Source organism: Rhipicephalus sanguineus, chromosome 7, assembly GCF_013339695.2.
Source record: "Rhipicephalus sanguineus isolate Rsan-2018 chromosome 7, BIME_Rsan_1.4, whole genome shotgun sequence".
Taxonomy (NCBI): Eukaryota; Metazoa; Arthropoda; class Arachnida; order Ixodida; family Ixodidae; genus Rhipicephalus; species Rhipicephalus sanguineus.
The window spans coordinates 66,953,465-66,981,306 of record NC_051182.1 but is presented as its reverse complement, the minus strand read 5'-3'; the positions used below and the strand labels follow the sequence as shown (position 1 = coordinate 66,981,306).

Sequence of the window (27,842 nt, the reverse complement as noted above, 5' to 3'; positions counted from 1 at the left end):
TTATCGTGCTGTGTGCCTGTTGGCTGGCGCCGAGTCTGCCGTTCAACGCACTGAGCTGAGTGAAAAGCCTGCGCCTTCGTGCTTCGCTTTCTCGTGAAGAGGACCGTGAGTTCGTTCCCTCAACGCTGCGTGTAAGCCCCGCAATCTCCAAGATGGACGTCAAGGAAGACGACAGCGTGTGCATCGTCTGCTGGCGTGACATCCACGTTTACGCGATCGGCCTGTGCGACCACCCCGTGTGTCACGAGTGTTCCACCCGCATGCGAGTGCTGTGCCGCAAGAGCGAATGCCCCATCTGTCGCCGCACACTGCCCAAGGTGAGAGCGCTGTTCCCAATCCGTCCCTCTAATTCGGCGGTGTTCTCGAATAAGTGTTCATGCCGCGCCGACCCACGGCTTAGCTCCGTGGTCAAATGCGGTCGCTCGGTCCAGTGCACTGCCGGTACACGTAATCCGGCGCTGTGTGAAGTCGAAGTCGATGTGGGGATTCGTGAATCTTATCGCGGGCTCGTTCGCGTACCGCAAGCCACCTTGCTCGTAGCCGAGACATCGGTAGGCATCGCTGCTTCCCGTTATGGCTTTGACTGGTGGGGGTTAGGGAGAAAGGGTAAACATTCCACCTGTCTCATCAAGTCCGGCAAGAAACCGAAAGAATGAGTTGTTTCCGACAGGGAAGCAACGTTGCAAAACGGTAGCCGCGGCGGCACTCGATAGTACTAAAGGTTTGTCGTTTTCTCAACCGTTTCGTCGTTGCTGGCTCGTGACAGCTCTTAAGTGGTCAAATTCACGTCGTGCGGAGGGGTCGCACGTCACGAAAGAACTAAGTGACCGGCCCAACCGCAAGTTTCTGCTTGTTCAAACGAAAATTGCTGCCCAGGCTACAGCGAGGCGGCAAGTCTCCGACGGTTTTCCGCTCGCCAAATCGCATTCGAAACTCGGCTGTTATCGCCTCGCACAATATTGAACGAAGGTCGCGTCATAGCTACATGCGCCTTTCGCTCGCCAAGGAATACCGTTCCTGCAAATTAGGCGGTTCCACGCCGGCTCAGATTTCGTGCCTTGTCGATTTTGGAGTCGACCCCCACCGGCCTAACGTTTTTTTTTTTTTGACGAAAAATGCTACTGGTAGGTCCGCGTCTTTGTGTATGCTGTTAGACTGGCCGTATTCGAATGAATGAATGAACTAAAAGAACGCTAGGGGTGTCATATTTTCTGGTGTTACGCGAAGTCCCGGATCACGCATAGCGGACACCCGCCTTGCAACTTTACACGGGCGAAATAAACTCCCTCGTGTAAAACTATAGTGCATTAAAAAATCTAGTATTCCAGTACAATGTATGTGTAACTGTAACCGCCACATGTCGCCAGTCTGGCAGCTGCGTTAGCTCGCTTTTGCGAAAGACGCGCGATATTGTTGGCTCCCACTGTGTGGCCAGCCTTGACCTTGATCTCATGTCTTTTATGAATTCGTATCGCGCTGTAACAATGCGAATATACGACGCGTTTATGGTACTTTATGTTCGGGTGTAAATTACGTCTTCGACCAGGTGTGCAGTCGGCGTCTGTAACAAACCTTGAAGTAGGCTCTGAAATATAATTTATTGTGATAGATAACATACGATTCACGCGGATTAGGGGGCTGTTACAGCAACCCCTTCTCATCACCGGCTCTGAAGTGGTGTTCAAAAGCATTTTGGACACCATTTGTATGTATTCACCTCGTCAACGAAGGCTCCCTGGGCGCCGCCATAATCCCCTCTGGCATTTGTTAACATGTGTGACCCCGCGAGAAGTGCACTGCCGAGGCTGTGACGTCAGCTTTTGTATTCCCGCGCAATAGTCCACAAAGGAGGTGATCCTTCAGCACACCCTTACATTGAAATAAAAATTCTGGCTGAACCTAACAAAGGAAGACAAATCTTCTTTTCTCGCTAGCAACTAGGAATTGACTGCTTTTCACCAAGACATCTATGTAATTTAGTATGACTTGCGAGAAATTTAACATGCACTGGGAGTTCAGATTTTCTATAAGTTTCTGAAAAACCTTTGTCATGCGTATGAAGTCACTGTCATTTGTGATTACACTTTCCATGAGGCGTTTTCTTGTCTGTTGCACTGATGTGCACTGCTGAAGTGTAATTGTTTCAGTCTTTGCATGCTTCACCAAAGCGGCAGAGAAAATAAAGGCGGAAACTATTGTGAGGAACTGACTGTCGGGTAACTGCTAGGCTTTTTCAGGATGATGGTTTGTTGGTCATCTTGGTAATCCTTGTGAATAGTGGTGTAAATACAGAAACATTGCAAGGGGGTACACAGATCTTGTCACGGTGGCCATTTTGTTTTTATAAAGAAACGTTTTAGGTGTAATGAAATAAAACTTCAAATCTTGCTTTGAAATAAAAAACAAAAGCATGGGTTCACACCTCACGTTTTTGCATTGTGCTATTGAAGTCTTCTCAAGGGCCAGTCAAATGGCAGTTGCAGTTTCAATACAGTCTTACAGAGTTTAGGGTATTGAACACAGTTACTACTACAGAATGAACAGACGTTACAAGAAGTTGAATAGGAAGTGTTCTATAGGCAATGAATAATGATCAAAATATACATTTGACTAGCATAGTCTTTGAGCTATATGATGTTTGAAAGATGAATTGAGGTGGGGAACTTGCAAAGGTATGCACCGAGCCTGAACGCAATGGGGCTCAGGACCCCCCTTAACCTCCCCTGCATGATTTACGCCAGTGCTCATGACATGTGCTGGGGAAAAAAAGGAACACATCAAAGTGTTTGTTTTGTCCTTTCATTCCTGTCGAATGAAATGAGTCTATGAATGTTGGTTGATGAATCAGTCACATGGCGAAGCTGCACAGGAGCCGTGTGAGCAGGTATTCGTGCCGGAAAAAGCAAGCGCCAGTTGCATAAGAAGAGGCGTGGCTGTTCTTGTCGAAGCTGCTGCTAGGAGCCTAGTTTTTCAGATTTCCATGCTGCATGGGCAATTAATGACACTTTTGTGGGTTTGGAATGGCAAAACGCGTGGCCACATTTTGACGTGAGAAAGAAGCAGCCATAAGTAGATTGCTTTTCGTGACCCGCTCGAAAGAGTCAGCAAGTACAGAATTTTATGAAACTGTTTCTTTATTTATTTGGCAAGAAAAGCTTTGTGAGTGTTAATTGACGAACTGAGCACCACGCATCACTTTCTAAAATTCTTGTTCTCGTATGTTGACCTGTTCTCAGCGTGAGAGAAGTTTTCAAGCTTTCTGTCTTCTTGCCACTCCTGATATTTTGAACTGCACCCGATCGTATCGTGCTGCCCCAGAGTGCCAGAAGACCAATCCTATAACCAGTAGTAATTCCTTCAAGGGCACCCTGCCACCCTGAAGAAACCCCCTCACTGTATTTGCCCCCCCCCCCCCCCCCCCCCCCCCCCCCCCCCCCCCCCCGGGAGAGTTCTTGGCACCACCCCTGTACAAAAAATGAATCCCTATGACAAAAAAAAAGCACACCGGTAATGTCTCCTCTCCCCTTGCTCACAAAATAATGCCATCAAGTTCTACAAATTTTAAGTTTTAGTTTGGCAAGTCTGATTATGCATGCACGTGCATACTTTGTACACTTTCTCCCGAGTTTACTGAGCACTCCTTACACCTGCATCATCTTTCAGTGAGATATGGCATGCGGTCACTGAGCTCAAGGCCGAAGCGGTCACTGAGCTCAAGGTTGCAGGTTTGGTTGCTGGCTAAGCGACTGCATTCTTGTAGGGTCCGGAATGCAGTGCAATACAGTCAGAATTTCTTCTTGACAAGAGCTGAACTCGCATCATAACTAGCATATTCTGCGATGATCTTTCCAAAGCTTCTGTTTTTTGTTGTTCTGAAAAAGCATTGAACTGTACAAATTAAAAGCTGAACACTAATGATTGCATTATGGTGACTTACCATTAAAAATTAAATTTACTGGAAAGGACGGGTAATTTTAAAATCTGCCTTTTTTTTCTCAAACCTTACATTGAAATCACATTAGTGCATGACTGTGAATTATTAGAGGAAAATATGAATGCATTCCTGAATGGCGTGTTTCCAACTTTGTACTAATAAAACTAACACACTTGTGTGTTTTAGTTGTAAGGGGTCTACATTACTATACAAATGCTCATTAGAAGACTTTCTGCTGAAAACGGCTAGGTGCACGCTGTGATTTTCTTAAATATACGGGATACAATTGCTCCTGGTTAGAAACCTAAATCTTTGCGTTTGAAAATGTAGAACTGGTAACTGCTCCAAAAGTTTGATTTGCTGCTTTGACGTGAGGTTTAGCTACTTCGGAGGCTGTGCCAAAATGATTTCAGTCGATCACATCACTGTATTAAGGCAAGTCGACCTTCTTACTACGAAAACTTGAGCTTGGGTTACTTCGTCCTAAGTTTCTTTCTCTTTTTCCTGGTGGCAACATGAAAAATCATTTCGAGTAAACACTTACTACAGTCAAATAACATGCAGTTCCCTCCCATACAAAGCACACTAAGCACTTAACTGAACACAGATTTTCACAACATATTCACATACTCCTCCTTTTTCCACAAGTATTTCATGAGTGGAACAGTTTGCCCAACACTGCTGTCAGCTGCACATCACTCGAAGCATTTGTCGTCAACATATCAAACAATGTTTTGTAGTTATTATCGGAATGCAGGCATGTTGTGTATTTTTCTTTTTACCACAGCATCCTGATTCACTTATCAGCTTCTTGTTTTCCTGCCTTGATTCTTTGTTTTACTCAGGATATCCGTCAGCCCTTGCTGGAGTCTTATCTCTTACGTGCTGAATATCCAATTTACATGCATTTTCTTTTTTTGTGTGTTTGTGTGCTTTCTCCCTGTGCTTTTATCTCTCCAGCATTTATATAATGAATATAGAGCATATATGTATTGCATTGAACAACTCAAATCATTTATGTCCCTGCTTACTTGAACTTTGGTCGTCTGAATATAAATTGTGACACTTTTCTGCAACAAATGTGAATAGCAGCATGTTCAAATAAATAAAAATAAATACATAACCAGTTCTCATGTCCACGTTTACTGTCAGTTCTACAGGGGCATAGCCAGAAACTTTTTGTTTTTTTTGGGGGGAGGGGGGTTCAACCATACTTTATGTATGTTTGTGAGTGCATTTGTATGTGTGCGTGTATATATACGCTAGCAAAATTGAAGATTTTCGGGGGGTTTGAACCCTCCTGCCCCCCCCCCCCCTGGCTCTAACTTTCTTCGTGCAACAACCTAAGTTGTGTAACACCAGAATTTTCTATGCGAATTCACTGTGCACCACTAACGATATTATGCCTGCTGTAATACAGCGCAATACCTCACATTATGATCTTGACATTCTTTAGCCATTCTATGTGCTCGTTGTCCAATTTCTGTCCTTCATTAACTTCTTGTTTTTCTTTCTTTTTTGCTGCATTCCTGTGCCATTGTTTCTTCTGCTGGTTTTATGTCCTTTTTTTTCCTCTTTGTGTAACAGAAGTGCTCCCTTACTAAGGCCTAGAAGTGTTCTCTAGCACTTTTAAAAATAAATGAATGAAAGACTGAATGTCGAACATAGGGCCAGCATGTACAGACGGGTCCACTGTTAAAGGGAACACTTGCGTGCAGGGCGTGTTCGGATTTCGCTCTCTGGCAAAAGCATAGTGGCTTAGATTTGCATAAGACTACTGGTAGTTGACAGTTGCGACTCCTTTTGACAGAACAGTGCCATTCATGAACGAAGTTTCCCCATCCACTTGCCGTTAGGGGGCCAGCAACATGAAGGTGCTCATTTGAGTGTTCCCTTTGACAGTGGACTGTACTGTACGTACATAAAATACTTCCCATCAGTCTTGCAATTAGTTGGGTGGTTCCAATGGAGGGCACTGTGCGCAGATCCTTCTATGAATCCAACCAACAAAGAAGCTAAAAAAGTATATGGGAAGTTAGGCAGCTTTTCATTGAAATGGTTGAATATAACTTTTGCCTTTCGCCATGGGGAGGTTATGGGTTCAGCTTCTGAAGGAGAAAGTTATTCATTCCCTTTTCAAAGCAAAGCTTGTTATGAATCGCAAATTTTGGTGGCGGTGGCGTAGTACGTGAAAAACACGGCAAGTGTACACAAATGCGGCTCTCGAAGGTGTGCCGGTCACATGCGTATCAGTACGCGCTGGTGCTCTCTCAGTAGTGGGCTTGTCGGCAATCAGCCGTTTCTGGTATGGCAGTGTGCCCTTTTATTGAGGTCGCTGGTCATCTCGCGTTGCCCCATTTTATTCTTGACCTTCATTGCTGCATTTCATAGTTTCACACATGACCATTGTTGCCTATAGCAGCAGGACTACTTCACCCACATGCTAAGCATGTGGGTGAAGGTCCAATTTCCAGAATTGGGGAAGTAAAATGTTAGGAGGAGGGAGCATTGTGCAATGAAATAGGAAGGAAGAAAAGTAGTGTGTCGGGCATGCCCAAGCCAAGCTTTGCTTGCCTCCATTTTCCCGGTATATAGGGAAGGGCTCCTGGATTTTTTTCGTTTCTACGTTGCCTTATTATAGCAACATTTTAATTTAAAAAAGAAAGGTTCACTTTTAGTTGTGCTCTTGACAAACTCCAAAATCGGGCTGTGCTGGCTGTGAAAGAAACGAACGCTATTCTATTTTATTATTTCATTTGTCCAAGTATGTGGTCTAGTGGTTATGGCGCTCGGCTGCTGACCCGAAGGTCGCGGGATCGAATCCCGGCCGCGGCGGCTGCATTTTCGATGGAGGCGAAAATGTCTGAGGCCCGTGTACTTAGATTTAGGTGCACGTTAAAGAACCCCAGGTGGTCGAAATTTCCGGAGCCCTCCACTACGGCGTCTCTCATAATCATATGGTGGTTTTGGGACGTTAAACCCCAGATATTATTATTACATTTGTCCAAGTATATGTGCTGTTAGTCTATTGGGATGCTAAAAAAGAAACTGAGTTGAGCTATTTTTATAAACTTCATATTTAAAGAAAAGCGGCGCACAAAAAGACGGAGACAAAGAAGAGAACCACACACAGCACTGCATCTTTTTATGCGCCGCTTTTCTTTAAATATGAATATACACCAACTCGCCCAACTTTCTATTCTGTTATTATAAACTTCACTCTGGGAATAAAAAAAGCCACCCAGTGTCTGTGGGGGCCGAGTTGTTTATCAATGCAGACGAACTGCGACAAGCTGACGCTCACTGCACTGGCGAGCTGAAGCGGCTCCTTGCCAATTGCCTTAGATGCCTGACATGATGTTGCAGGTTTGCAAGTCACCAATCGCTAGTTTTGCGGCACACAACTCGGCTAGGGCAATACATGGTGTCTGAGAAAGGAAACCTTGTGACGAACTCTGCCACGCAGCTCGTGTCAACACAGCACGTAACACAAGCATGCAATGCCCACTATCCACTGGAGGTTCAGTGACCGAGACCGGACATATCCATTCAGATCGGTCGCCAGTGCTACATATCATGGAACAATGCTAGGTAGAATGGAAAGTTGAAAACTCGTTCGGCTGTGCCACTGAGATCAAAGTCTTGTAATAAATTACACAGCTAATGCAGAAAGCTTAAAGTGGTCTGTAAATGATCCTTACGACTTGCTTGACCTGCTCATTGGTTTATAGAAAATTGTCAAAACTGTTTCAGAGTTTCTTTAGAGTTGTCAAAAGCAGGAAATTGCACACATTGGTTTTCCCTGACATTTCTCTTGTAAGAACAGTAGCAGCGCACTGTACTCTGAAGTATACATTTTGAAGTCATATTTCACAAATTGTCGTCCAGTCTCGTTTAAACATTGACGAAAAGTTTGACAAATGCCGACCAATGTGAAAACGTACTTATGTATTGATGTTTTTGGAACAGGGCTTTCGTTTGGGAGTGGGAACATCAGTGTATATGTTTTCGCATTGGTCAGCTTATGTTAAAATTTTTGCCAATATTTAGAAGATTTCTGGCGATGATTGTTAAAAATAACATTGTAGCCGCACTTGTGCCTTCATGACTGCAGAATTATATAACAAACCTTGGCAACCTATTTTTTTCTTGATTGCACCATGCGTGCAGGTGATCTTTGTGAAGGAGTGCCGTCCCTACGAGGAGCTCAACAAGCGGTTGTACCAGGTGGACGTGCGGCCGCAGATCTGCTTCGAGGACGAGTCGGTGCGGCAGGCATATCGCGAGCTGCTCGACAACCGCTGCAAGTACTGCCCGCCGTCGTCAACCAAGCAGCCGACCGTCTTCAGCAGCTTTGCCCTGCTGCGAAACCATGTGCGCAAGGAGCACAACCGCACCTACTGCGACCTCTGCGTGGAGCACCTCAAGGTAGCTGGCTGGCCGCCACTAGCTCCTGCCTGCTTTATTGTTGTTACTTTTTGTAACTTGACGATTTATAGTACTACTGGTCATCTACCTTTGAGTTTGCTAGGGTCAAGGGTGAACTACAAGTGCCAGTCGGTGATGACAAAATAAAATTTTTTACCGTAGCATTAAATGTCAGCGCAACCATATGTTAACCAGAAATACAGTAATATTTAGTATGAAGAATGTAATTAAAGATAATTGTATTTCTAAGAGGTCCACTGTTGGGTTCGAAAACAACTTTGATGGGGTCAGAGAGTATCGCTACTTATATAAAACATTTAATATTAAATTTTAGTTCATTCTGATTCTTCTGAAGATTTCATTATCAGTAATAAATAACTTTTGTAATGAAGAAAAATTTCTTGATGTTGCTGAAGCATTGATACTACAGGTTAAAAATCTTTGTTCTTTTTTTTTTTTATTGTAAGTGTGCTTCCAGTAAAATCCACAAATACGAGGACTGTGGCACGGTTTAATCAGTATTCTTGATAGATGGGTCCAAGCTAAATATCGCATGGGGCATATGCCTCAACAACTGTTTGCCAGTATGATTTTAATTATTTGTGTTAATAGAAATAAATAAAATGACACGAATGTCTAGTAAGCTGTTAAAAAAAGAAAGGATATGTACATAATTCTGCATAAACAGCAAAAGCAGCAATGAAGATGACACTGTCGCACTTTTGAACTAGTAGCTGTTAGCAAGCAAGTGGCTTCAAGTTTGCCAGTACACACTTGAAGAATGTACTGATTTGCTGATTTGTCGTAGCTTCTTCAGTAATTTAAAGTTTGTTAAAAAAAAAAGCAAGGGTTTGTCTTTCGATGCTAGCCTGCGTGTACGGAACCTATGAATGCTGTAGTGACCAGCGGGTTGTCCAACAAGAGGGGAGGCATTACTTAAATGCAATATGTGTGTGTTTAATACACTTAAGAAGCAAGATTTTATTTAACATTGTAGCAGATGTTAGCAAATTGTTTATTTGACATGGTTCAGTTAAATGACCACTGCTGCATCATTTTTTTTTTTTTTTTTCATGAAGGTCTCAATTTCCACGCATTGTGATATGATGAGATTACCAAATATTTAGAGTGATCCAACAACAAGGTTATCTTGCCTCGGAAATAAGCATAATAAGCAAAACGAAAATACAGATGACAATACTGCCTTGATGTTTCCTCATCAACTTGCTGGACAATAGATAATGTGTTTGCTAGGGCCTACCTAATTCTTTATTGGTAAAGGTTAGTTACATTGTGTTCTGCGACAGGTAGAGACCTAAATCGGCAAGTTTTAGAGCAAGTTGTGTTCAGCCAGTGTTGCCAAAATATAGAAAAAGACTTTGAAACCAGTTACGCTGCACTGGTTTCACAACAGACACGCTGCGCTGCACGCGCAGCATGTCCGTTGTGAGGGCAAGACCATCGTTCTGCTCTTCAGTCGCATAGCGGAGCAACCCTTCTTCGAAATCGGGAAACTTGACTGCTTTCATGGAAGTAAACAGCACAAAAATCAAGACGATGCACACAGGAAGAAAAGACAAGAACAGGCGCACAGCGCCTGTTCTTCCTGTGTGCGTCGTCTTGATTTTTGCGCTGTTTACTTCCATGGATCCATACCAACTGGCCCAGCTATCTACACTTCTAAAATTGACTGCTTTCCTCAGAAAGCGCGATTATTGCTGTTGGTGTTTCGCAAGGCTTCTTTTTGAGCGCACCAACGTCAAACACACTTCTCGTCAACGTCGAATTTTCTGCCGGTGGCACGTTTCCCATGCTCGAGAGCATACTCGATCACCTTCAACTTATAGCCAGCCGTGTAGCTATTCAGGTGCTTGCCCATCTCGCCAAAACGTGAACGCCATGTAGAAAACAAGCTCGCACGAAGGTCATCGAACAGTGCGGAAAACTACAGCAAATGGCTGGCTGAACTGCACAAACCGAACAACAAGAATGCCATGCCAAAGATGGTGATGCTAATGCCGATATGGATGGCTCCGATAGTGTGTTTGTATAGAAGTGTGAGAAGCTGAAGATAAAATCCCGCTTTAAACTTTACTTGGCGGGTGTATGAACACTAATGAAAAAGTTAAAATTTTTAGCCCACTTCGTGAACATCTCAACACGAAGAAAATACAAAAAAAGTATATATATGCTAGTGATGATGATGATGGTTGCGTTCCCTTGCGTCATGTATCGACTACGCCTGGAAGCTCTCACGCGCGCGCGCATTTTGAATATGTATTGGTCGAGGAAAGTGTGGGTGTGGCCCTTACGCGGATGTTTTTTTTTAGAATATGCACCTCAAAAAAACGGGGTGCGGCCCTTACACGGGCGTGGCCCTTACACGCGTTTACACGGTAAACTCGTTTGTCTGCCTTGCCTTGCAGATCTTCCCAGGCGAGCGGACGGCATACACGCGGAGGGACATGGCGCGGCACCAGAGCCAGGGGGACCTGGACGACACGTCGCACAAGGGCCACCCGCTGTGCAAGTTCTGCGACGTGCGGTACTTCGACAATGACGAGCTGTACCGGCACCTGCGTCGGGACCACTACTACTGCCACTTCTGCGGCGACGACTACCGGCTACAGTACTACCGGTGGGTGCCACTGCACACCTGCCCGATCCTGCCCTTATAAGCTATGAATGAAGAGTTTGGTGATGCAGAAGTAGGGATGCAGCACTGGTCACATATGGCTTTGCTGCAGAGCACAGTTGCCTCGAGATTAAGCATTGCACAAGTCGCAGGGCGTAACTGGAAAACAATTGGATTGTTATGTTTCATTGTGTGGACTAGTTTCTTTGTTCGTGCTGCAGTTAAACCACCTCTTCAGGGGGTTACATGCAGTGAAATGTCTATTAGTTCATTTCGAGTGCATGGGAAATTCGAAAATCCTAAATTCGTCTCAAAGTGAATTTGAACACTGTTATATTCGTTCAAATACTCGAAGTGCCTGAATATTTACCCTTGCCTAAAGGCGATAAGTATAGCGCCAACGGAGAACTCCAGGCTGAGACCTTGTTTTTTCGTCCTCTTTGCAGTTCTGAAAGATGTAAAGGCATGAATACGACATTGTGGTTTTTATTTTTTGTTCATAGTGCTTTCTTTTGTGACATATCCTCACGATATTTTTTATTCTCCTCACAACTTGCAGCAACTACGAGTACCTGCGGGCGCACTTCCGGGAGGAGCACTTCCTGTGCGAGGAGGGCGACTGCCGCAACGAGACGTTCACGGCGGCCTTCCGCACCGAGATCGACCTCAAGGCCCACCGCGCCCAGCAGCACAACCGGTCGCTCACCAAGGCACAAGCCAAGCAGGCGCGCACCCTGGACCTCGAGTTCGCCGTCACTCCGAGAGCCACGGCTAACTCCTACAGTGGGTCCCACTTGAATAGCGTTGCTTACACCTAGTCCTAGAGCAGGGGTCTCAAACTCTCCTTGGCTAGCGGGCCGCAGTCAGGAAATACAGTCCCACAAGGGCCAGGACAGTGAGGAAGGATGGAGAGCGGAAAGGGGCGGGGGGGTGTTTGAACAAAGTGTGGGGATGTGTGAATAGTAAATTTTAGGTTTGAAGGGAATAGTGATTTGGTCGAATGATTTCAAATCGTATCGTTTGAATAGTACATATCACATGTTATAAACAAAAATAAGCATATTTGTCATGACCCAACTAACCTGCACAATATTTTTTTAAAATTGGAACAAGGCGTGTGCGAATGTCATTCTTTTTGGTTCGAAGTGAAGTGGAAGCAACTTTGAATAGTAGCAGGATTTGAATTGCAGTAGGAGAATGCTAGTGATAAGCGGTAAAATGCGTGAAGTTTTAAAATTTACTTTACTTAGAGCATATAAGCCCACATAACAAACTTTTAAATTGAAAAAATAATTAAACAATGTGCACTTAACCTCCCAAGTGGGGCTTCGCGGCAGTGTGGATTTTTCACGGATATGTGTTTCCACGGCATAGCACTCCTACACTGCAGTGAAACCATCTTTACGGGGGGGTTACATGCAGTCTAATACAGTAAAAGCTCGTTAATTCGGATTTCACGGGACCGGAAAAAATGTCCGAATTAACCGAATGCCGAATTAAGGAATGAACAGTAACACAACATTAAAATCAAGCTGCAGAAGCATACCTTTATTTGCTGAAGTGTTTTGTAATTGTCGTCTGGCGTTTTCGCGCAGATTCCGGCTGACATTACAATTTTTCATAACTGTTCCAAATGGCCAACAGCACACAAGCTGTCGGGAGTGTTCAGGCAAACGTCCTCTAATATTAAAAGCACCTCCGAGACTTCCCGTGAGGTGCGATGAGGTTGCGGCTGCATCTCCTCGCATGACTCTTCGTCAGAATCGTGGTCTTCCTGGGCGCACGTGACATCATTAATTAATTTCTTGATCGATCAGGAGACCAGTCGTGGCGACACAATGATCAATCGCGATGTAGTCCTGAAGGGTCACATCTGTGGGAAGGACAGCATCGAAGGTCGGGCAGTCATCGTCGGTGGACTCGGCTGACACCTCGTCGATGCCATCGTCAGCTACTGCCGCATGCTCGGGCCTCACAAAACCGCTGTGCCGAAAACAGTTGGCGATGACTTGCGACGGAGTGTTTTTCCACACGTGGGCGATGATGTGAACTGCGCCGAGCAAGTCCACTTGATACAACGTTCCAGCTTCTGAGCATAGGATCATTCGCTCTAGCAGGTGCTTGCAGTACTTCGACTTCTCGTAGTGAATGATACCCTGGTCCATCGGCTGAAGAGCAGACGTAGTGTTGGGCGGCAAAAAAACTACTTTAATGCTCTTCAGTTCAACTGTACAGTTATGGGCACTGCAGTTGTCAACAACCATAATTATCTTGCGATCCTTAGACGTTAAGTACCAGTCTAACTGCTGCAGCCAGCTGCGAAAAATGTCCGAGGTCATCCAAGCTTTCCTGTTCGCTGTTTACTCGACAGGAAGGCTTTTGACGTTCTTAAACAACATGGCTTATGCGCCTTCCCGACGACAAGTAGTGGCAAGCGCTCCGTGCCAGTCATATTGGTGGCAAGAAGCACAGTTATCCTCTGCTTGCACTTCTTGCCACCAATGCACGCGTCCCCTTTGAAAGTCACCGTCTTGTCGGGCAGAGCTCTGAAAAATAAGAGCAGTTTCATCTGCATTGAACACGTCACGTGGTTCATATGCGGCGATGTGCTCCAGCAGCTTCACATTTCTCCACTCGGTGGTCACGCTTTCGTCAACGCTGGCCTTTTCGCCGCACACACTTCTGAAGACAAGTTTGTGTCTCTCTCGAAACCTCGCGAACCACCCTTCTGACGCTTTGAACGATTCAATGTTCATCATTGCAGCGTACTTCTCACCTTGTGCCATGATGAGAGGTCCGCTCAAAGGCAGATGCGCGTTGCGACAGTCAGTAATCCACCGGAGCAAAGCTTCTTCGTGCTGGGGATCAGCTGCGGTTCGCAACCGCTTTCTAGATGCATGAAACTTCTCGCTTTCGAAGGCTTGTCGAATCTGTTGTTCATTTTTCACGTACGTTCCCAACGTGCTCCGCTTCACGTTGTTCTTGGTCATAACGTGCTGTCGCGATTCACCGTTCTTCAGTGCTTCCAAAATTTCCACTTTAGTCGCCAAGTTCTTCGCTTCGTACTTTTGCCGCTTTTTCGGTGTTGCCATCACTGTAGCGCACGATGGTGGTGTCATGCAAATACGGTCACAAAGGAAGAAAAGAAAAGAGAACTCCGCAAGAAGAGATGGTGCCGACACGACAACACAAGGGAAAATGGCGTCGGAGGCGCAGTGGAGAAGAAAGAAGACACCGACGTTCGGTGACGCTGTGATCGCCCCCACTAGTTGATGATGGTGGCGATGCCACTCAGGTTTCGGTTTCTCTCCAGCGGTGCCAGCGCTGATTTACCACACTTTTGTGTAACAGCAGCCGTCAGCATTTGTCTGAATTAAGCGGTGCGGAGCCGAATTCTGACGAATTAACGAAGGTTTGGTCCCATAGATTAACATGCACTTTGGCCGGGACCAATAGAGCCGTCCAAATTATCCGAATTTCTGAATTAACGGCTGTCGAATTAACGAGCTTTTACTGTACTGCAGTCGAACCTCATTAAACAGTCACATCTGCCACGAAAATAACTTCGTTATAAACGTTTATTTGTAACACTGTATCTATGAGAAGATTATTCTTCATTTACTTCGTTATATCGAGGTTTGAGTGTATACGCCTATTCATTCATTTCGAATACTTGGAAATTTTGAATAATTTAAATTCCTGTCAAAGTGAATTACTCGTTCGAATATTCGAAGTGCTCAACGGCAAGAAGGCCCTTCCGCACATGCCTAACAAAGTGTCAGCTAACGATGCAAGAAGGCCTTTCCCATATCTCCGGTATGGGTCACTTCTGAAGGGGATTTAGCATCACAATTTGAAAAACTTATCTATACCGGTTTCTAGTATGAGTGAAATCTAGACACTAATTCTGAAGTCTAGTTATTGCTCCAAGGTTATGTTTCAACACATAGTGACCACATGGGGTGCCTCACGAAAAATGTGTTTGAGACCAGTCATGGCTGTGTAACTCAATGAACATACTAAGAAAATAAATATACGGACAGGGACAGTCATATGTGGGCTGGGTCGCCAGCGAAAGGTCCGCGGGCCGCCTGTTTGAGACCCCTGACCTAGAGGGAAATGTGGAACTTTGAAGCTGTTGTGTGCATGGGAATGCTGGGATGTGTCCGCTTTGGATAGGCATTGTTCACGAAGAGCCTAGATACTACCTCGGAAGATGCATATGGCTGGAAGTGTTCCTTGTGTCACAATAGTTAGTTTTGTACTGTAGCAACACGTAATGAGCTATTTTTTCTTGGCACTACAGTGAAACAAGTTCTGTTTAATTTTGAGAAATTCTGCTTTGATGTTCAACTTTATGAAACATAGAAGTATCGATGAGCCATTAAAGTCAGAAGACAGATAAGGTCAACATTTGCACCAGTCTTTTGTCCGTTTGTTCATTTTGCCGCTTGATTATGCCCTGCAAGTAAGCAAACTTTTGTTGTTGGGTGTAGTGCAGGTGTTTGAGATTTGTTTATGAAGGTCTTCTTTTAGGGAAGCCTTACTTTCGCAGCAGAGTGCAAAAAGATACAGATGTGAAGGATGCCTGGCGCCGCCGCCCTGAAATTCTTGCATTATATTGGCGTGATGGCAAGGATTTTTGTGGCATCTTTTGGGGCCTGGTTAAATTTTCGTTGGTAAAGCAGGACTAAAGAGTGTATTCGAAAAGATCTAGAAGGCGAACTTAAGAAGTGTCAATGATATTTACCACCCCAGCGGCCAGAATGCGAAAAAAAGCTGCTTTAAAGGGAAGCTGAAGCACTTTTTTAAAAAAATGACTTTGCAATGTGTAATCATAGTTTGATCCTTGCTGAATTCGAAAACCAATGTAAGAGTTCACAGAAGTGAACGCAAATGGCATTTCTTGGCAAAAAAAGAGCGGCTGCAGCCGCAGGGCTTTTTGAACTGCTGAGCGAAGGCGGTGACGTCAACTTCGGTGTGCCGCGTCATCGGCGCCATCAGCTCTGTAAAAGCATGGCCTTCGCGATCGGTTCCACGAACGTGCGCAGCCAGAAGTAGTCACGGAGGCCACGGCCCCGCCAAAACCACGGTGGTAGAACAAAACAAGTGGCCCATCGAGCGCCGCGAGCGCGTCGCCGTACTGCTCGAGTTGCTCGCAGCCGCCGCTAGGTTCGCGACGAGTTTTGGGGCCGAAAGATGCGCATTGCAAGCTCTCGCTGGGCTGTAAAAACCGGTTTTTCTAGCTAACTTTGTGGCTTTAAACGGTTGTTTGAGCTTTTACTAGCTTGTAGTGGCTGTCTGCCAGCTTCGACCGCAAAAGTAAGAGCGACAGGCTTTATGAAGCTTAAAATTTTTTAATCAGCGCGGGTAGTCCCGATATGACTGACAGGGTGCCGATTGCAAGGGACGCGCGCGTGTTTTTTTTTTTTTCGGAAGCGTTAAAATTTCTACCGGCGAGTGTACAGAGTAAAAAAAAGCATTTGGTTTTCACGTTATCGCATGTATGTCGGAGGACTGTAGCTGGCGGTCTTTCCGTGGAATTGCATTTCTCCACAACTGCAGTCGCATTCGTCTTTCGGCGCGGAGAAAAGACACAGCTTTTCTTTGCACGTTTTGTAGACAGGTTTGCAATTTGGAGTGAAGCCTTTTCGCCCCACGGTGCCCGCCGCATCAGCGGCACAGATCGAGCCACCGTGGTTTCAGCCATGGTTCTAGCTTGCAAAGTGAGCGGAAATACCGATGCGATCACGCGCGTCGGTTTGACAGTGCGCTACAAACGCGACGCATCAGAGCGGATCTCAAGCCGTGGGATCGCCTAATCACGACCACCGTGATCTGGCCGTGATCATGACTCGTAGGCTGATTGCGACTTTGCGACGCTGGTTGCGTCGCATAGGGACGCTCTTGCTCTTCGGACGCTTGCACCCACGGACGCCTCCGCATTTATCGAAGATTACCAAGCAGAAAGGAAGAGACGCCGTTGCAACGCTGGTTGCGTTGCATGCTTTCATTAGTGGCGCGTCCGTTCTAAGCGACGGCAACTCTTCAGTGTTGCTCAAGGCCTCTCTGGTGTAATAAATACACCGCGGATCACTTTCTCATAAGTTAAAGATGTAAATTGCAGTTTAAATGCTCGCGACGCACACTGGCCACATGCTTTCGAATGCGCCGGAGCGGAGATATCGGCCCAGAGTATACCTGCTGCCACCTTGCGGAAAAGCGGCGGCAACTCGAGCACCTCCGTGACACGCGCGGCGCATTGGCGGAGCGGCGCGTCGGGCCACCTGCTATTCTACCACTGTGGCCAAAACTACCGACGATGACGTAGGTCCGGTCACGCCCACACTTTCGGCATGCTCGCGTGGGCGGAGCAAGACGAACTTTTCTTTCGCGTATTTTAAAGCTCCTGCTGCCACAACAGCGAAAAAAATTACGCCATCGTCGACAATAATGTTGGTCCTTGTTAACAACAAAGTTTTACCGAATTGTAAAACCACTTCAGCATCCCTTTAACCTATGAAGTCCCAGTGTCATGCCATTCTTGACGACTTGGTGCAAAATACTAGCAATGTAACTGTGACATTTCTCTTGTAGTAGCGAGTCTAATACTGTGGGATAAATAAAGGTAGAGTTCTTAAAGGGGTACTGACACCTTTTTTCGAAGGCAAGTTTACTCTGCCAAAGAAATCTCTGTATGCAGAGACGGCTCTGAGCTAGTGTGAAGCTCAGCAAATGCTATTTTAATTTGATATTAAACTCAATTTTTCCATGGCGCACCTACTCACATCGACATTAGCTTGACGTCAGGCTACAGTACAAATTCTTGTGACTTCACGCAGCAGTCTTGCTAGTTGTGATGAGGTTAGGTACCAAAACTTCCAAAATGGCCACTTGTGCGTTGCCAACGGAGCCACGGTACAGAGCGGCCATTGAAACGTCACTATATATTGTGCGAGCACGTGACGAGAAGCTCATACCGTGTTGTGGCGTTAGGGTACAGTAGGAATTGGAAACTAGCTTTTAAAAACATACTGTGATTACTTTTCCAGGGCGCACCCACGCTTAGCACTATCTTTTCTAGGCTCTTGAGGGCTTGACCTTTCATTTTACGCAAAAAAAAAGACAACTGAAAATATTCGTGTCAGTAACCCTTTAAGAGGAATTCGTTTATATCAATCAAAAAGGATTTACCATATTATCTCGTGTATAACCTGCACATAGTTGGGGGTGCACGTTAAAATGCAGGGGTGGGTTATATGCGAAAAACGCATGAAAATGCGGCAATGTTCATTTTTTATGTTTGATGCCATCTTTGTGGCTCGGTGCGCAGTGTCCAGTGGCTACTATGATGAATTTGGTGGCCACGGACGACGCCCACCACGGCAACCTCGGTTGGGGAGAGGTCCACCACCAGACACTAGCAGGTATGCCTTGGTCTGTTCCTGTTCGGTACGTTTTTCCAGCTGTACGCTACTCCTGTTCTTGACTCGTTTCGGGCAACTGTTATCAGTTGTTGTGTTTCCCAAGATCACAGATCGCGAATTATTTTTTCCGCGGTCCTATAAGGGACGAAACAACACAGCTTTACTGCTTTTGCACTTAGCTGCAAAACTGTGTTGCAGTGAAGTGCGATGCTGGTCATGTTGTTGAAGGCACCATTAAAGAACTAAAAGCTGTGTTCACATGACAGATGCATACCTGCCAACTCTCCCGAATTGTCCGGGAGACTCCCGAATTGGGACCTAATCTCCCGATTGTACGCATGTCATCTCGAATCTCCCGAAAAGTGGCCACCACAGCAGAGGCGGGTTTTTTTTTCCCTCTCTTTTTTTAAAATCATGCGCGTACGTCAGCCTTTCCTGCTGTGGCGGTGCTGCGGAAGAGCACTCGCCACCACACTTCTATTTCATTGTAACCATATCCTAGAGTACCGTTGAGTACATTCTAGGCACTGCGCATCTGGGCAAAGGCTGGCCGTGAGAAGCGCTCGCCACCGTACTGAAAGAAGGCGAGGGAAAAGGTACAGCCTCAATGGAAAAAGATTGCCAAAAGTGAACGGCGGCCAGAGCCACGGCGCTGCACGAGCGCTCCAATAACGAGACGGCGAGACTGTTGAGCACATTCCATTTTCCAAAGGAGGGGTGGCCGGCAGACCGGCGGTAAGTAAGCGGTCCCCATTCTGCTTTGCACTCTCGATATCGGCAATATCGGCGTGCTTGGGAGAAACAGCGCCGCGTGTCGCAATCTTGCCGCTCCGGCCACCGTTCAGTTCATTTGCGGCAGTTGTTGAGCCTAGCCTGAACTTTTGCGTCTCCATCTTGGCCCCCGCATTTTGTACGCTATGCCGTCTGCCGTGGGGGTTGCGCGTTTCCAGAGTTCAGTTAGAAGGTCGATGACGGCGTCAAAATCAAAGAAGTACTTGCGAGTGTTTCTGGACTCGTACACAGCTGCAGCTGGGTTTCCGTGCTTTGTGACGTCGCGGAAAGGTGAAAAGTACGGATTCTGTACCACGTGCGCCTGTGAACTGCCTTGGTGCCTTCACAAGTAAAGAAGTTTGGTTCAAGCAGCTCAAAACAAACATCCTTACCCCTTTCTGATGTCAGTCTCCAGTCTCAGTAATTTCCGCTGTGTAAAAAGAAAAAAAACTACCCCCCCCCCTCCCCCCGCTGCGGTCACCCGAATTGTCATGCTGTGAGGTTGGCAGGTATGCAGATGTGATCGCGGTCTGAAATCTGGGAGGATTTCGGTATTTCTCCCCGAAGATTACAACTATGATTTGGGCCTCCATCGTTTCGCGAATCGCGTCACGCGACTGAAGGAGGACACTGAAAAGAGGCACTGAATAGAAATGCGATTTTTTTTTTGTATTAGTAAATTAGCTTTTCACAGTGCCAAAAGTACAACTCTTGCTGCTAGAAGACGCCTGGTAAGCAAGAAAATGCAAAAAAAAACAAGAAAAAATGCAGGTGGCAGCGCCAATTTGAAGCTTCCGCATAAGTCACTGTGACGTCATAAATTCTGAGTGTCTACTGGGGCATACACAGTTCCTATTAATGAAAAATAGAGTATAGCATAAACCGCTTATAACGTAAGTCGCCGGAGTCGCGAATATCCGCACTATAAGCGGTACCGCGCTATAACCAAAACGACATTTTTGAAAGGTTGCACGTGTGCAAAACATGACCAACGGGTAGGCGCGCGATTCCGACTATCGAGGCATGCGACTGGGATGTAAGTTTGCGTCTGCTTACATTTGGAAATGTTGAACGGTTAGCGTCCGCGGACCTGCGGTGCCGACATAACGAACGCGGAAAAATGCGCCGTCACGGGAAGTCACCGCGGTAGCACACTGCGCATGCGCCATGTCGAAAACGGTGGCAACCGCAAACCACCACTCCAGTGTTTCACACGCACGCCCGCGTTTTCGTTAAAGATGTAAGTCACCCCTTCTAAATGCAACAACTGCAAAATGTTTCATTGACTCGGCACCAAACCGCAACTCCTGTAGTCCGCGGCCGCCAACATGGTAGCTAGCGCTCGTTAGGCCTAGCGTGCGCGTTGCAACTTGGCATGCCGCCACGAGAAGCTTGCCCTAGGCAGCACGGAGATCGGGCGTAGAAGAGATCGCACTCGCGAGCTAAACCGAGAGCATCACGCGTGAAACGCAGTTTTGGTTCGCGGTCGGGAGAACAGCCGCGGCAACTACAGTAAAAGCTCGTTAATTCGGATTTCTAGGGACCGGAAAGAATGTCCGAATTAACCGAATGTCCGAATTATCGAATGGTCGAAATAAACACAATAAATGCACGAGTTTTTTCAACATACCTTTACTTAACAAAGTAATCGCGGATGCTTGTCTGTTTTCGAGCAGAAATTCGCGCGGACACAATTTTTCTGAGCCCTTCAAGGTGCTCAGCAGCTCGCATGATGTCTGCAGTACCGCAAAAGTTTCACCCGTCATCCACGCTTTTCGGTTGGCACGGTAATCCACGGGAAGATTGTTGATGTTCTTAAAGCAGCGTGGCTTTTGAACCTTTCCGATAACGAGAAGCGGCAAGCGCTCTGTTCCCGTCACGTTGGGGGACTCGTTCCTTGCTTCTTGCCGCCGATTGAAGGATCCCCTTTCATCACTCTTCATCACTTCTTGTCGGGAGAGCCCGTTATTCAGAGCACGCAAAATTTCTACTTTGGTGCTGAAGTCCTTGGCCTCGTACTTGGGCCGCTTCGCCGGCGTTGCCATCGGCGGAGAGTGCGGTCGCACGAGAAGTCAGCACAAAAGCACCAGCAACGATCAAGCTAAAGGAGCCGTACTGAAATGTTCCTCGATAAATCGGCGATCAACGATGCAGTACACCAACGGGAACAAAGCAACAAAACACACACGCGAAAAAAAGGCGTTCAACCAGTCTCAATCCAAGCCAAGTCGATAATTGATGTCCATGGCGATGCTGCGTTTAAGCTTCACTTTTGTTCCGAATTGTTCTTTTTTCGTTTTCGAGCCTCGCCAGCGGCCCGAAAGTCGCCGAATTATCCGATTTGCGGTCAAATCTGTCCGAAATAACGAGCGCCCAGTCTCATAGAGTGATGCGTATATTTACAGGGACCAGATGACGTGTCCGAATTAACCGATTTTCCGAATTAACGAGAGTCGAATTAACGAGCTTTTACTGTATCCTGCAAAAGTCTCTCAAGCTTGTAAGTCCGCCTGTTGGTGGCAAAGGCGAAAGCTCAGTCGCGTCTCAAAGCATTGTTACTTGCGGGGGAATCTAGGTTGCACGCGCGATATCTGCGCTCTACGACGAAACAACTATTTTCCCGACAGAGACAAACTGTAACGCGCTCTTGATGCGGACGCGGGCGCCCGTACGTAGCGGAGCGCGCATGTCATGCGGCCGGGGCAAAGCGCGCATTTCAAGGGGGCAAAGGCTTCTCTGTCGGCCACGCAACCGCACCCCCTCCTCACACACCCCTTTTCCCCCCCCCCCCCCCGCTCCTTGTTCGTTCGTCCCGCGTCCGCTCCTCCTTCGTAACGCCGTCGCCGCTCTCTCCCCCGCCGGCGCATATCCGCCGAGAGGCACGCTCGCTCCCTCGCATCTCTGAGAACGTTCCGGCAGCCGCATTATAACCGGTCTTTCACCTCGGGGGACTGCACAGTAAGCGGTATGCGTATACATGGAGTTCTATGGGAGGGTAAACGGGAGTCAGAAAAAACCGCGTTATAGCCGGTACTGCACTGTAAGCGGTTACGTTATAAGTGGTCTGAGCTGTATATTGTTCTCTGAGGAGGCTAGAGGCGTAAAGTATCAAATTTCAAAAAGTTTCGTTGACCCATTGTTTCTGAAAAACAAGAAGAAAAAAAAAACTCTTTGAAATCTTTTGATGTCATGCTGACTTCTATGTGCAGAGATTTCGGCGCAAGATTTTAAAAATGAAACTTTGACGTTCATTTTCTCTTTTATTACTAAGCCTGTGATGGTGAATTTATTGACAGCCAATTTCTCAAAGAATAATCTATCCATTTTAATTCCATCGTTGTTTCATTTTAGTGTCTCTTTAAACTACACTGTACCAATAGTTCTTGTGGGAACAAATTTTATGCAGCAAACATATAACATTATGAAAAACAGAGACTTAGTAATTTTAAGTTATGTAGTTTCTCGACATTGTAGCACAGATAAATGTGGCACCTCCCGGTATTTCACAGATGGCCGTGTTTGTGTCATATCATGCTGAAGTGCTAGTTCGGGGGCCTCAAAAAACACGGCTTCATACGGAAAGTTTTGTGACTTTGTTAAATAGTACTCGCTTTACTTTCTGGCCTATTGCAATTAATAGCGGGTAAGCTACAGGGACGGAACTGGGGGGGGTTTCAAGCATTTTTTTTTTCATGAGGCACCCCTTGCAGTCACAATGTTTTTTTCACATCGCCGCAGAATGAAAACTCTACGTATGAGAATGGGCGTCCAGATATTAGTCGTTGGGGAAATCAGTATCGATATGTTTTTCGAAACCTGACGTCAAATCTCCTTTAGAAATGACCATATATGGGATATGGGAAAGGCGTTCTTGCAAATGGCAAACGTTAGGTGAAATTTTGTTCACTCTCTTTACCCCGCCCCCACCCTTCCCCCCTCCTCCCCCCACTCCTCGCTCCCACCATCTTTACTGTCTCGGCCCTTGTAGGACTAAATTTCGTGACTGCAGCCCACTAGCTGAGGCGAGTTTGAGACCCCTGTACTGGTCACTTTAACTTGCTTCAAGTCGAAAAATTTGTATTTGCAAGTGCCTACAAAATAAACTGAACGCCCATTAGCCTGCCATGCGCTCGTCGGAAGGGCCTTGCTTGTCGAGATACTGGTAAAGCCAGCTCATTAAAAGCAATGTGATTCGGGTTTTGTACTTGGCTGTAAGTGTTTAGGCACTCTTTAGACACAATTTTTGGGGGGAGGAAAATGAGGCGTGTGTTAAAACCAGGTAAGTACACTGTAACCTCATTATAACAAAGTCACATCTGACACAAAAATAACTTTGTTATATCCGAAAATGTGTTATAAACATGTATTCACAACGTTGTATCTATGACAGGACTATTTTTCATTTACTTCGTTATTACCGATAATTCGTTATATCCGTGTTCTTAATATCGAGGTTTGAGTGTATGTCATGTGCATTCAGTTTTGGTCATCAGTGTTGTTTCTGATACTAAGTTCTCTAACCACCGGGCCTCAAGTTGTGAAGCTTTTTTGTTGGAATTTTGGTGTTCAGTTCTTCTGTATTTCTTTACCAGCCCTTATTAGGCTATCCTTGGCTATTTTCAACATTGTTTGGAGAGATTTTATTTTGAGAGGAGGATGGGGTGATACAAACTTGGAGATGATCATTCAATCTTTCTGATGACTCTCCTTTTATACGGCTTGTTTTCTGCAGAGAGAATCTGCTGTCCACGCAGTCACATTTGCAGACGGCTGAGGACCTTCAGATGACTTGGGAATTGCAGCCGCCGGTTGATTATCGCTGCGAGAAAGAGTTCCCGCAGCTCGGCAGCGACGGAGCTGCACCAGCACCGTCTACTTCATCCGGGAACAAGGCTCCTGTCGACCCTTTTCCAGTAACGGCATCGTCGTACCCTCCTAGGAGGCCGAACAAGGTCAACGTCAACAGCGTCGACGAATTTCCATCGCTCAACCCGTCGTCCTCTACCGCCATGCAGCAGGGGCCACCTGCACCACCAGCCATGGTGTCACTTCGCAAGTCAACTAAGGCACACGGTAAGGGCCACGCCAACGGAATAACGCCGGGTCAACGGTCGGCCGCGAAGCAGCAGCAGGATGCCAACAACAACGGCACCGGAGGAAAGACCGCAATGGACTGGTTCGCGCAGCCCTCGGGAGACCGTAGTTCGGTGAAACCACAGCTGTCGACAGCATCGGCAGTGGTGACGGCGCGCCCCGCACCGGAGCTGGCGAGAGCGAAAAAGCCGCCCTCCAAGGCACCACAAAAGATGGTGCTCGACGAGGACTTTCCGACTTTGGCGACGCGCAGCGTCGCCCGGATTTCGATTTCGTCCTCGCCAGCGCCTTCGCCTCAGTCAGAGCCACCTTGGAACACGGGAAAGTCGGCAAAGACGAAGAAAAAGAAAAAGACGGAGGACACGAAGCAAACAGAAATGTCAAAACATCCGCCAGGGATCGAAATCAACAACAACGGCACTGCCAAGGCGTCAGTGGCGGTCACAAACAAACAGCCTTCGGAGACTAGTACTGAATCGACGCCGTCTGCTGTCCCTCCCACGAACAACCTGCTGCAACTTATCGCGGCTGCGAGGAAAGGGACCACTATCCCAGCACCTCCTGAGCCCGCCACCGATGTGGTCTGCGACGGCGACAGTTCGGACTCGGACGAACAACCGCTGAGGTTGACAGTTGCAGATTTTCCGTGCCTCAACGGTCGGCCAGCGGGGACTGCTGCGCCTCCGCCAGGATTCGGCAAACCCAAGAAGCCACCACCCGGGTTTGCGCGACCCAATGTGTGCGACACGCCGATGGGGACGCTGTCCTCGCTCGTGAAGACGACGACACCGACGTCGCCCGCAGTGCCGCCGCAGTACATGCCTCCAGCGGGCTTTCAGCAGCGCAACCTCGCTCTGATCCAGGATGTGCAGCAGATCCTGGCTAAACGCTCCGAGGACGGCCTCTTTGCAACGTTCAAGTCATTGTCGGGCTCGTTCCGCCAGGGGGTGTTGTCCGCTGACGAGTACTTTTCCCGCTGTGTCGAGTTGTTTGGCTCCGAGAAGGAGTTCATTGCCATCTTTCCCGAGCTGCTGTTCCTGCTGCCGGACATTCGGAAGCAGCAGGAGCTCATGGCCACGTTCAACGCCCACCGGAAGGCGCAGGCAGCGACATCCGGCGCACTGCCCAAAGGGCCGCCCGTCCAACTGCTCGTGTGCGCAACCTGCCAGCAGGTGCTGTCCGCCGAGGACTTCCGGAGTCACCGCACCGTGCACGACCCCTCGTGACTCGAACTCACCCCGTATGTCCAAGTGCCTTCTTCACTTCAGCATCTCGCCTCAACTTGGTGATGTCACCGGGTTGCAGGCGATGTCACCAGATACAGACAACGTCACCGGACGTCTGGTGATGTCACAAGGAGGGGTTTCACCGAAGCGCGGCCCTCTGACCCCATCATCGTCGCCAGCTGTCTGGTTGCGTGGAGCGGCTTTTCAGTCTCGCTGGGATGCCAAGTGAAGTTCCTCCGACTCAAAAAAGTCTCGACTATGAATTCTCGGGACTTAGGTGGATTGGTGTTTCTCTCACAGAACTTGTTTTTATTACCGAAAGAAGGTGGCTTGCTGCCTCGCTTGTACTGTCCCCTCCCTGCAGTGTCACTCATAACAAACGTAAAGGTCATAGACTAAATAGTGTGGTACCATCATCAGCTGCTTCTCTTTTTTTTTTTTTTTTGAAATTTTCACTGTGGCTTTTGTAATGTCCAGTCTGATAATGATGGCTAGCCTCGTCTTGTCCTCAACTCACCGAAGGCTTGTTGGAGTGGTCAAGTACTGTAATGGTGGAAACAGACTTTTGTATGACCCTTCCCTCCCCCAACTTACATCGGTTCAAGTTGTGTATTCTGATGTTGTTGCTAGTCTGACATGTAGTGTTGCAAGGCATTTGGTGCAAGGTGGTTCCAATCTGTCGAAAGACAAAGGATATGTGGGTGCTCAACGTGTTAGCGGGACCTTCTCTTCTTTTCTTTTTTTTGTTCATGCAACATGTGATTGCTTCGGACTAAGTCATCAATACCTGTCTCAAACCATTGTTTGCAGTGTTCATTTGCGTTGATTGTTACTTAACAAGTGCCGTCGCTTATTAAACACTTGCTTCTTAGACTCTCTTTTTTTTTCTGCTTTCCTCGTAACTGTGATTGCTTGTGCCTTTTCACCCTAGCTACATGTTATTTAATGTCTAAACTCTTTTTGTATCAGTCACAGTCCGCACACTTTCTTGGATACATTTTTTTTTATATTTATAATTGATATGCACATGAATTGAGTCAGATTTGTCGCAGAGTTTTTTATACCTTTGTTAATTCACAAGTTCGCTCAATCTAGCTTATTACTCCTACAGATAACACTAATTGACAAATATAATTAAGAGGCAGGTGCACTTTTCAAAGCATTTTATTGCTTATTTTTTATATATTAGCTTTCTGTCACTCGTGCTGCCTTCGAATGTGGGTGCTGTCTGTTGGCAGCTTCCATGAAATTTTAACTTGTTTATTCTCTGGGTTCGTGCATTTTGACATGCTCTGTAAGCACGAGTGAAATTTCAAACTTTTTTTAAGTGAGCTCTAAGCCTTCGAACACACAGGCTCATTTGCTGCAAGTTCAGTAAATACAAATATTGATGAACAAGTTTAGTGTTGCCTTATTTTTTTAAAGTACTTTTCGCTGAGTCAATTTATATTTACGTTATTGAGCAATGATTCTTCTGCGTCGGTTGCTTAACGGTCATTGTGCAATTTAGGTTGCTTTGTGCTAATGAATTGAGCTGTCAAAGCACCTTTTGTATTTTTGATGACTTACAGAAGGCACGCTTAGCATTTTGATGTACCAAGGTGGGCTAATCTTTAAGTTTGTGTAAAATCTGCGCTGTTCTCATTTGGAAATTAAGAGCACCCGTGTTTTGGTGTCGGGACGAAAGCCTTCATGCAGCGTTTCATTTTTATCCTTCGGTGATTCTATCAATGCTTCGTTTCAGCCAAATTCCTTTTGTTTTTCAAGCCCACGCATAATTCTGGGCCGTCGCACGTTCGAATCGAGAAGTTGTCTTTCCCTAGCGAATTGCTTCACTCTGACATTGAGAGCCTTTTGAAAAGATGCACGCAAGCGTTTTTTTTTTTTTTTTTTTTTCCTCGTGTCCTGTTTCATGTTTTGTGTGAACTGTATAACAAGTCCTGCAAAAGATATCGGGCAATGCTGCGCGAAATTTAACTCATTTTTCTGTGTTTTCTGTCAGCTGCTCCACTTGTGTTAATTCTGCTGGTTGGCTGCCATGTACTGCGCTTAACGCTTTGCTTGTACAGACAGCTTTACTTGTACAGCTGAGAGAGACGCTTTTTTTCGGAGGAGTAAATTATTGTTTTTGTTTGGAAGCAGTGTCGTCACTTTTGTTGTGCTTATTCGCGCAGTATTATGCTTGCGCATTGACACGCAAAGTCAAAACTTTTAGTGTAGCGACTGGTCTGCGCAGTTGCTTGAGAGAGCCGCGTCACATCGCTACGAATGTCATCACTCAAGGTAATGCTGGCTGTGATGTAAGTGTTAAATTCGAAATTGCGCCA

The 27,842-nt window shown here is 46.5% G+C and overlaps 1 protein-coding gene across 1 annotated transcript; it reads left to right on the top strand.

Moving 5' to 3' along the window:
- Position 1: 1 nt before the first annotated feature.
- Positions 2–27,653, top strand: LOC119399489 (E3 ubiquitin-protein ligase ZNF598). The gene is made up of 6 exons (XM_037666293.2): positions 2–317; positions 8,105–8,362; positions 10,789–11,000; positions 11,557–11,780; positions 18,331–18,424; positions 23,928–27,653. The coding sequence occupies exons 1-6, from the start codon at positions 153–155 to the stop codon at positions 25,513–25,515; spliced, it is 2,541 nt and encodes an 846-aa protein (XP_037522221.1). The 5' UTR covers positions 2–152; the 3' UTR covers positions 25,516–27,653.
- Positions 27,654–27,842: the final 189 nt, after the last annotated feature.

What these genes read in the sequence shown, in the direction of transcription:
- LOC119399489 (XM_037666293.2), top strand. Translation starts at nt 153, where the DNA reads ATGGACGTCAAGGAAGACGACAGCGTGTGCATCGTCTGCTGGCGTGAC. An exon ending in GTCGCCGCACACTGCCCAAG is followed by an intron (nt 318 to 8,104) that starts GTGAGAGCGCTG and finishes CCATGCGTGCAG; the next exon opens with GTGATCTTTGTGAAGGAGTG. An exon ending in CCACCACCAGACACTAGCAG is followed by an intron (nt 18,425 to 23,927) that starts GTATGCCTTGGT and finishes TGTTTTCTGCAG; the next exon opens with AGAGAATCTGCTGTCCACGC.